The following is a 10,332-nucleotide window of genomic DNA, read 5'->3' as shown; positions in this document are numbered from 1 at the left end:
GCAGCAGATGATGGTCCGAGTAGCGGGGTCCCTGTCCTGGCTTCTGATTCCAGTTTGGCTCAGTCCCAGTCATCATCTGGGCACCAGACCAGCAGATGGAAGCTCTCGCGCTCTCAGTGTCTGTCAAAATCTGTAAGTAAAAATGTTAATAGAGCTGAAGGTGAGCTTCTTTGAGTAATGGGACCATGGGAGACAAGCCTGGAAAGGGCAGGGCATTTTGTGGATGCTCCAGACTGGCAGACCACACCAATGTGCTTAGCATTAAAGCCGTGAGCTTTCCTAAGGTGGCTTAGCAGGGAATGGCTACAATAGTGTGGTGTGTTAAGGCTTGTAGTGCGAAGAAGGTGTGGAAACAGAGGGAAAAGCTAGATGAGACTAACCCGCTACACCACTGCCCCAGCTCGGGAAGTGACATTTAAACTGCAGTCTAACGCAGAGACATTGAAGATGTGGGTGCCTGCAAAGAAGAGGGGGAAGGAAGGGAAATATTGGTTTTAGGGGCTTTCCAAAGACACAACTGTTGGTGAGGCAACCTGGAGTTTGGGGGAAAGTCTGACGATTTGAAGAACAAAACTGATGAAGTAAGCAAAGGAAAGAGCTGCGCAAGCTGAGGTTAGAGAAAGTGAGAGAGGAAGGTGGACTTGACCAGCTGCTTTTAAAAGTGTGAGTTTTGCAAGTCGGAAGAAAGGCCACTGCAAGATTTTCAGTTTGGCAAACGGTACCGCCTACTTCACCATTAAAAATCAAGGCAGCGATTTGGAAATCCATTGCAAAGGTTCAGAGGGAGAGTGCAGACGCGCACCAGACAGAAGTGAGACCTGGGGAACATTTAGGAGGAAGAATCAACCAGGCCTGAGGACCAAGCGTGTGGGCGTGAGGGAGGAAGCCCTTGTTCAAGGTGACTTGTAAGGAGGCCAAGCGAACCATTTCTAGAAAAGGAGACTTGCACCGTTGGCAGAGCGCAGCAGCGAAGAGGCAACTGGACGTCGACAAGACGCAGGTGGAGTGGAGCTGGGAGGAGAGAGGCGGAGACGAAGGCCTCAGTGGGTGCAGCTTAATCCGTGCGGGAGGTAAGGGTGGACCACGGGACGGGACGCACCGAGCTCTGGGCCCTGACTCAGTCAGGGCGCCTGGGAGTGATGGTGGAGATGGCAGAGGCAGGATGCTAACGTGGCAGGAAGCCCCGGCGTCCCTCGTGCCCAACATGCTTGAGCGGTTAGGTAAAAGCGAAGGCAGCAAAGTGGCCCCAGGAATGTGGCAACGCGGAGGACAACGCCCGCACGCGTCCCAGAGGCTGGCGGGCGTTCTCAGCGCAAGGGCAAAGTCTGAGCTCTCCAAGGTCGGGCCTCTGCGTCAATACACTTCCTTTTCCGCTAGCTCCGAAGTTTGTAAACAGAAGCTGAGCCCGGCGACGTTCGGGCGTCCGCGCGCGCAGTCCGTGCCCTCCCGACCGGGCCTGCGGCGGGAGGCGGCACGTCCGCGGAACAGCCGCGTCCCATTGGCGGAGCGCCGCAGCCGCGCGCTGATTGGTGCGGGCGGCAGGAGGCGGCGTCCGGCGCGGCCTTTTCTCGCTCTGGACGCTTTCGCTTTCTCGTGGAGGTGTCCGGCCACAGGCGGAAGCGCACCCGGCACACCCCTCTCGGAGCTGAGGCGGCTCGGCGCGCCCCCGCCTACTGTCCCGGCCGCTCTCGGGGGCTGAGTGAGTGAGTGCGCGTGAGGTGCCGGGGAAGGGACACGCAGGGACAGGGTCCTCGGGGGGCAGTGCAACAGGATGCGGGGCGTGGGCGAAGGGCAAGCCTGCACGGTCCCCCGGGCAAGCCGGGCCACCTGCTCTTGGCACTGATGCTGCCCGGTTTGGCTCGCCTACCAGGAGTTGCTGAGGGGCAGTGCAGGTGTGTTGTGCAGTAGACTCAGTCCCTTCCCGGTCACCCTTTCTCTCCCTCTTCTAGCCCCTTTCCAAGCGTTCCCCATCGTTGTTTTTTGCAGGAAGTCTGGTGGCGAGTCACCCTCGCGAGCCAACCGGCGGCTGTGACGCTCCCCGCCCCGTGCACGTAGCCCTCACCGTCTTGGCGTGCGCAGCTGCGGCTTGGGCTGAAGCCTTTGCTCCCTCTCCGGAGCACGGGGAGTGGCAGGTTGGTAAATGCTCACCGGAATAAATGTTGAGTACATGATCGTATCCGTGTTGAGGACTGCAGTTTACTCTGGCTGCTTGGTTGAGCATGTCTGTATAGATGAGAGAGGAAGTGTTAAAAGCAGAGTCGCAGAGAGTGGGGCAAACGCCGAAATCTCCCGTTGCTGGTTCGCTCCTGGACCTGCATCTGGATCTCTTCTGTGGGTGACAGGAACCCAAACACCTGGGGCCAGCTTCAGCTGCTTTCCCGGTGGGTTAGCAGGGAGCAGGATGGAAAGTACAGCAGTGAGGGCTCAGCCAGTCTCCATGTGGGGTGCCAGCTTTGCATGTGGCAGCCCAACCCGCTAGCTACAACGCAATTCCAGCCCTAAATGTTTCTGCACAGGAGACAGATGTGGTCTAAATCGGTGTGCAAGGCAGGCAGGATGGATTGGGAAGATAGTGTTGGAGGCGGCTGGTCTTGGGACTGGAGAGGAAGGTCGTAACCTGAAGTTCGGGATTAGGCCAGGTGACAGGAGACGGGAAGGTCACTCTGTTTCGGAAACACTTGTTTTAGGGAGATGAAATTGGGCTTGGGTCTGCTGATGTGAACTGAACTGATGCTCCTGCCCTGGGCCAGCTGTGGATGTCCGAGCTCATCCAGCTTGGACGTGCAAGTGTTGATAAAAGAATAAGCCAGCCGAGTTCACTCAGCTCGAAAGGGATATTCTGGCAAGATAACTAGCAGACCACGGGAGAGCCTGGGGTTTGGAGGTTTGCGCTCAGGGAGCCTGTGTCTGCAGCAGAAAGCCGCGTGCTTCGGCAGGTGTGCTCAGTGGGGCTTGGCTTCCTTCTGTCGCGCTCAGGGGCTCTGTCTTCCCCTCGTGGGGTAGGCACAGTCTGGAGCCGGCGCGCGCGCGCGCACACACACACACACACACACACACACACACACACACACACACACACACACACACACACACACACACACACACACACACACACACACACACACACACACACACACACACGTGTGCTGTGCCAGGCTTGCATCCTTGCTACTCCCTGCCCTGCGGGAACGCTTTCCTCTCAGACCGGCTGGGTGAGATGGAGCTCCACTCCAAGTTGCCAGCCCGCTAGCTCGAGGCTGGAGTGAATCCTGAATCCTGTCTTGGTGGAGGGAGGCTCTTCATTGGCCTGCTAGGTGCTGGGATTGCCTTCTTCAGGCTTTCCTTGTAATGGTTCCCCTTCAGGTCTACAGGATAAGATGGACTTCACAGTTATCCAGAGGGATGCATTTTACACTGTGTCCTTTTCTTTTTTTAAGATTTGTTTTATTTTTATTGGAAAGTCAGAGTTACAGAGAGAGGGAAAGAGAGGAAGATCTTCCTGCCAATGATTCACTCCCCAAGCAGTTGCAATGGCTGGAGCTGCACCGATCCAAAGCCAGGAGCTTCTTCCAGTTTTCCCACGCTGGTGCAGGGTCCCAAGGCTTTGGGCCAGCCTCCACTGCTTTCCCAGGCCACAAGCAGGGAGCTGGATGGGAATTGAAGCAGGGCCGTTGGGATTAGAACCGGCGCCCATATGGGATCCCGGGGTGGGCACGGCGAGGACTTCAGGCACTAGGGTATTGTGCTGGGCCAATTTGTTTTTTAATATTCAAAAATTTACTTACTTGAAAGTCAGTCACAGATATAAAGATCTTCCATCCACTGATTCACTCCTCCGAGACCTATAGCCGTCAGTGCTGAACCTGAGTGAAGCCAGGAGCCTGGAACTCAGTTCAGGTCTCCCACATGAGTGTCGGGACCTGAGCACTAGGTCGACATCTGCTGCATTCCAGGCTGGGCATGCTTGGCAGCAGAGCTGCAGTGACACCCGGACACTCCCGTGTGGAATGTGGGAATCCAAGCAGGTGTCTTCACTCCTGTACCAAACCCCCACCCCAGGCAGACTTGCAAGGCCTATTGCTTGAGCTCCTAGTATGTATATCGTGGGCATACAGCAGGGGACAGGATGTTCCCCAAATCCTTTCCTTCAAGTGGTGGAAACAAACAGTAGTCAAAGTAATCAAGTAACGGTGGTGAGATAGTGGGCGCTGTGTGGAGCCTGTCTCCTAGGCAGGAGGCGGCTGCAGTTGAAATATGGTGGTGAGAGAAGGCTGCTCCGTGCTGTTGGCATTGGAGCAAAGGTTTGGAGATGTCTTTCCCAGGAAGAGGGAAATGCTGCTCCCACACTATAAAAGAACAAAAATGAACACACACCCATACTTTAGAGTGTAGGCATCTAGGAAATATATTTCAGAGACAAATTGTGTTTTTGAGTGAGCAAAATATTTGTGAGAAGCACAGACGAAAAGAAAGAAGGCTTCCTTTCGCATTGCCATCTCCGGCTGTGATCCATTGCTCTCTTCCTGTAGGATGTCTCAGTGGTATGACCTTCAGCAGCTGGACTCCAAGTTCCTGGAGCAGGTTCACCAGCTTTACGATGACAGTTTTCCCATGGAAATTCGACAGTACTTGGCACAGTGGCTAGAAAATCAGGACTGGTAAGGAGGACCGCTTTGACGGGGGAAGAAGTTAATCTGGACTTAAAGAACTTTGGTGTGAGACATTCTCAGTCATTAGGGAAGTGCAAGTCAAAACCACGAATTTCCCCTCTCTCCTGCAGCTAGAGTAACTGTGATGGGAGAGGTGGAAGAGAACAAATGCTGATGAGAATATGGGGAAAGGGACCCTTTCCACCCTCGGTGGGCGTGCAGGTTAGCATAGCATTTGTGGAAAACAGTATGCAGATTCCTCAAAAATTAAAGACAGGACCGTAGTCTACTTCTGGGTGTATATTCGAGAGAAATATTTGAAGAGATATTTGTGCTCCATGTTTCTTGCAGTACAACTGACAATAATGGGGAGCAATAGAAGTGTCTTTCAGATGATTGGGTAAAGGAGGTGGGAATATGGAATGTTATTCAGTTGTAATAAAGGATGGACTCTGTCATTTGCGACAACACTTAACAAACGTTAAGTGAAAGAATCCAGCACATGAAGACTAATACCGTCATTTTGCTCTTGTGTAACCTAAAAAAGTTGATGACCTAAAAGTTTAGAATATGATAGTGCTTCCCAGAGATTGGCCAACATATATAATATAATTAGATGAGAGTGATAAATTGTAGTGTTCCACTACAAAGTAGAATAACAGTAGATAATAAGGTATTATCTGTTGTTAAAAAAAAATAACATCCTGAAAAAAAGGATTTGAAATGTTTGACCACAATGGTGATCAATGCGTGAGAAGATAGACATGCCTACTCTAATGGTGAGCATTTTGCAATGGAAACACGTACTGAAATACCACTGGGCACCCCGCAGAGACAAATATGTGCACTTTTATGTGTCAGACATACATGGTTTTAAAAATGTGTTTGTTGATCGAGTTGGAACTAAGACTACAGAGATGAATCTTAATGGCCAGAGATTTCATCTGTTGCATAAAAGTTGATTTTACAAATGGCATCTACAAAGGTGCCATTAATCATCAAGCACTTTAATGTAGTTTTGTCAAATTTAATTACAGTAGGTACTCCTGACTGCTTTGGACAATTGAGAAAATGTTTATACCAGCCATTTTGAAAAATCCTGTGCTGAAACACAGGATGCAGACTGTTGGAAGTAATTTAAAGTAATCAAGGCTGAATTGTGGCAAATATTGATGTGAAATACCAAGAAGGCTAATAAAATTAAGAAACTGTATTTTTTTTTTAAGATTTTTTTTTTTTATTGGCAAGTCAGATATACAGAGAGGAGGAGAGACAGAGAAGAAGATCTGTCCGATGATTCACTCCCCAAGTGACCACAATGGCCAGGGCTGAGCTGATCCGAAGCCAGGAGTCCAGAGCCTCTTCCAGGTCTCCCACTTGGGTTCAGGGTCCCAAGGCTTTGGGTTAGCCTCAGCTGCTTTCCTAGACCACAAGCAGGGAGCTGGGTGGGAAGTGGGGGATTAGAACCCATATGGGATCCCAGCGTGTGCAAGGCAAGGACTTCAGCTGCTAGGCTATGGTGTTGGGCCCAAGGTGCTATATCTTAAGACTAGTATGCATTCTACTTTAAAATTTCATATTTGCTGGCTCCAAAAGTTTTAAACATGCTGAATGTATTTGACATGGACACTGATGGATTTTTTTTCCCTCTTCTTGGGAGCTAATCACTGTAAGCTCCTGCCAAGTCCCTTGGCGTCCTAGAATTTTTAATGCTAATTGTGTATGATAGAAATACTGTAAAAACTGCTGCTGCAAACATTGCCAGTTCCAGAAGGAGAAACTACTACCTAAAATTTGTTTTTCACGTTTTTCAACTATTTCAGTAAAGAAAGCAACATTTGTCTTGTTTGCTCTCAGTGGTATCTGATATGAAATACGTATGTTTTCAATCCCCCAGGGAGCATGCTGCCAATGATGTTTCGTTTGCCACCATCCTCTTTCATGAGCTTCTCTCACAGCTGGATGACCAGTACAGCCGTTTTTCCTTGGAGAATAATTTCTTGTTGCAGCATAACATAAGGAAAAGCAAGCGGAATCTCCAGGTACCACCTCGTTCTTGCCGAGCTCAAGTATTCCCGTGTTGATGTAGTTTACTTTCTTCACTCAGCAGGATCTGATGAACACGCACTCAGTGGTGCTTAGCATACAGACACAGGACATAAAGCATTAAGTGCAAGCGCAATCTGTTTTATAAATATAAAGACTTTTAAGGCTTGAGCGCTTCACCTGTAAATGTCAGCCCTGAGAGAAATGTGATGCTTACCTTCCTTGACCAAAAATGTAAACCTAAGAAAGGGACTGTGCTTTTAGAGCCTTGAGCTGGAGTGGCACTTGAAAGCTCCAAGGAACGTTCATGCTCGGTTAGGCATAGCTAGGTCCTTGGCAGGTGAGGAGCCTGCTTGGAGGTGTGACTTCCGGGAGAACCACCTGCGTTGGTGAATGGGAACTAACTTCCCTGCCCTGAGAGAGTGAAGGGGATGTCCAGGCATGGGAGAACGCACACACTGTGAACGTGTGGGGGTTCCTGAAACATGCATGCCCTTAGCCTGCCCGCCACATTTATTTACGTATCATCTCTTCCCTTTGTCAAGATTTGTTTGAAAGATAGAGTTAATAGACAAAGAGGGTGAGGTAGATAAAGAGACCCTCCATCAGCTGGTTCACTTCCCAGAAGGCTAGCTGCAAGGCCCAGGTCCAGGCCCAGGCTGAAACCAGAAGGCAAGAGCTTCATCCAGGTCTCTTATGTGGGTCTGGAGCCTCGGTACTTAGCCATCTCCTGCTTTGTCAGGCACATGACAGAAAGCTGGCTGGGAAGTGAGTGGAGCAGCCAGGACACGAACGTGTGCCAACACTGGATGGCAGCAAGTTAAGCTAGTTTACCAGACAATGATGATCTCTTTTCTTTTAATAGAGATGAAAGCTATTATTTTCTTGTTTCATGTAGCACAGCCAAACTCTTCATGCTATGTAGCTAGAAGTTTCTGTGGTTGTATGAAACCAGGAGTGGGGAGGTCAGGTTAACTTACAGATACTGCTCCCCATCACTCTGTGCTTAAGTGCACCTGTTAGAAAGAGCCCGATCAGCCGCTTTGGCAGGAAGAGCAGTAACTGAGGTGAATACTCTTGGCCTAATTGAAAAAGCATTTACCAACAGATAACGTTAATTGAGAAATCTACTGGCTAGTTTCCATGTAATTTGTATTGTCTCCTAACAGAAAATGTGGAAAGATATGAAAATAAAAATATAGAACCATGTGTGAATATCCTTTATTTTTAAATGACTACATACTTTAGTTCATTGGAAAGTTAAAACGATGTCATAATTTGTGAAAGAAATCGTTTGCTGTTGAATAAAATTGCTTATATGTAATTTGAAAAAATATCATTTGAAAGGCAAAGAGAGTTAGTTCTTTCATCCCCTGCTTCACTCTGTGTGTGCCCACAACACCCAGGGCTGGAGACAGACCTCAGTCCAGGTGTGCCGGCTGCTAGCAGGGACCGAGTTCTTGGAGTACCACTTGCTGCCTCCCAGTGTGTTTTAGCAGGAGGTGCAGTTAGAAGTGTAGCCAGAACTTGAACTGGGCACTTTGGTATGGGATACAGGTGTCCCGAGTCCTATCTTAAACTGCTGTGCCAAAAATTGCAGCTTATGTTGAACTTTTTTAAAAAAAAAAAATTATTTTCTTTCATTTTATTTGAAAAGCAAGGAGAAAAACAAATGAAAACAGTTTTTATCTGCTGATCTGCTTCCCACATGTCCTTAATAACCAGGGCTAGGCCAGGCCAAAGCCAGTAGCCAGGAACTCTCGATCTCCCATGTGATACCAAGACCCACCTGCTTGAGCCACCGTCTGGTGGTTCCCAGGATGCACATCATCAGGAAATTGGATTGAGACTTGAGGAGCTGGACCTTGACCCAGGCTGTCCAGTGTGGGATGTGGGTAGCCCAGTTAACAAGGATTTAATAGATGAGAAATGAAATTTCTCAAGGAATATAAGTAAATTCATTTCAGTTGGTAATACACTGTGGTTTAAATATCCCAGACATTCATTTGGTTTCTATTCCACCTGCTCATCCAGGACAATTTTCAAGAAGACCCCATCCAGATGTCCATGATCATCTACAGCTGTCTCAAGGAGGAAAGGAAGATTTTGGAAAACGCACGGAGATTCAATCAGGTGCTTTTTCCTAATTAGACACTAAACTTGATGATAAAATCACTGTTCATTGCTTCCACAGATGTTAGAGAAGCCCAGTTCAAAACAGAGGCGAATATCTCTCTGTTTTCGTGACCTCTGGGAATGGGGAAAATCTGATTGAGGAAATTTCTGGTCGCAGGGTTTATGGATAGACCCTGACTTCATGGAATTTCAACTGTAGTGAGGAGGGAGATGAGCAGACACTCCAGTGGGGGTTGTGGTGATTGAGAAGCCATGAGTGGTTAATGGGCTGACACAGGTGCTGGGGCTGCTGCATGAGGAATGTCTCTGCTGCTGGTGCAGACGTGGGAGCCAGCAGGCAGGGGCTTCCTGTCCCAGCCTAGGGGTATAGCCATGGATGCTTACGCTTAGTCGGTGATGATGGGAAAAAGCACAGAATCAGGTTGTGTTTGGGGCATGATGCCAAGAGGGCCTGTGTTGGGAGAATGCAATATGGCCCTGAGCGGGAGTGAATGATCCCTGTGGCTTGGGTCACTGAGAATGGAAATGCCGCTCACTCAGTCGGGACATGAGGACGGGAGGGAGGAGTGTTTCTGCAGAGCACAGGGGCTTCTAGGGAAGGGGACGAGGTCGGCAGGAAAATGGGGCTTCTTTTGCAGCAAGTTCAAAAGCTGTTCAATTCATCAGTGCATCCAAAACCTGAGTGAGCAGAGTTGTGTAGTATCAGAATTTCTAGATTTATTTGTAGTTGGAAAGACCCAGTGAGAGAGAGGGAAAAGGAGAGACTTTCCTTGCTCTGGTTTGCCCCCCAAATGCCTTTAACAGCCAGGGCCAGGCCAGACAGAAACCAGGAGAAAGGAACTCTCCTGGGGCCTCATACATGGGTGGTAGGGACCCAAGTACTTGACTTGTCTTCCACTGCCTCCTGCATGCCTTAGCAGGGAGCTGCTTCTCAAACACAGAGTGCATCAGAGCCCTTGGACCAGGTGCTCAGATCGGACTTGTGGGTGTCCAAGTGGTAGCTTAACACTGGCTGTGCCACACCACCTGCACCAAACACCAAGATTTTTGATTATGGTTTTACCAGTCCTCTTGCCAGCCTTCCTGGCAGATGGGGTTGAGCCATGTGTTTGATGTTTGCATGGCACTTGTCCATCCTTTCTTGAGTGTCACGATAGCGAGCGCGACCCAGCAGGTGGCGGTGGTACGTGTTGTTCTGGCAGAGGCAGTTCTCAACCATTGCAGGGCCCAGTGTGGAGTGCAGCCTGTGTACACTGCAGCAGCAGCAGCTGACAAAGCAACACCGTGACACTGTGGAGGGAGGGAGAGAGTTGAAGCCATGGCGGAGGATGCTACTGGAGGCATGTGTGCTGCCAGAGCGTCTGTCCTGCTCAGGTGACGGCCACTGTGCTGCCACACCGACAGCCCCTGGCTGTGAACGGGTGGACTTTCCCCATCTGGCTAGTTCATCATGTCTGCGCCAGGTGGCATGCTGGCTCCTCGGATATGTGCCTGTTTCCAG

At 49.6% G+C, this 10,332-nt stretch overlaps 1 protein-coding gene across 6 annotated transcripts in view; it reads left to right on the top strand.

The window, feature by feature from the left end:
* The first annotated feature begins 776 nt into the window (after nucleotides 1-776).
* STAT1 (signal transducer and activator of transcription 1) overlaps nucleotides 777-10,332 on the top strand; it is a 44,315-nt gene continuing 34,759 nt past the window's right edge. The window contains exons 1-5 of one of the 6 annotated variants that reach the window (XM_040971878.1): nucleotides 777-1,070; nucleotides 1,987-2,132; nucleotides 4,530-4,658; nucleotides 6,547-6,691; nucleotides 8,730-8,828. In XM_040971878.1, coding sequence (XP_040827812.1) covers nucleotides 4,531-4,658; nucleotides 6,547-6,691; nucleotides 8,730-8,828 — 372 coding nt within the window. In that variant the 5' untranslated portion in view covers nucleotides 777-1,070; nucleotides 1,987-2,132; nucleotide 4,530. Of the gene's footprint in view, nucleotides 1,071-1,593; nucleotides 1,704-1,744; nucleotides 1,893-1,986; nucleotides 2,133-4,523; nucleotides 4,659-6,546; nucleotides 6,692-8,729; nucleotides 8,829-10,332 lie in introns of those variants that run through there. The other 5 variants (XM_040971877.1, XM_040971880.1, XM_040971876.1 and 2 more) reach the window with 5 other exon arrangements.

Source organism: Ochotona curzoniae, unplaced genomic scaffold, assembly GCF_017591425.1.
Source record: "Ochotona curzoniae isolate NIBS_2020 unplaced genomic scaffold, NIBS_Ocur_1.0 contig_2210, whole genome shotgun sequence".
Classification (NCBI taxonomy): domain Eukaryota; kingdom Metazoa; phylum Chordata; class Mammalia; order Lagomorpha; family Ochotonidae; genus Ochotona; species Ochotona curzoniae.
This window is presented reverse-complemented; position numbering and strand designations above follow the sequence as displayed.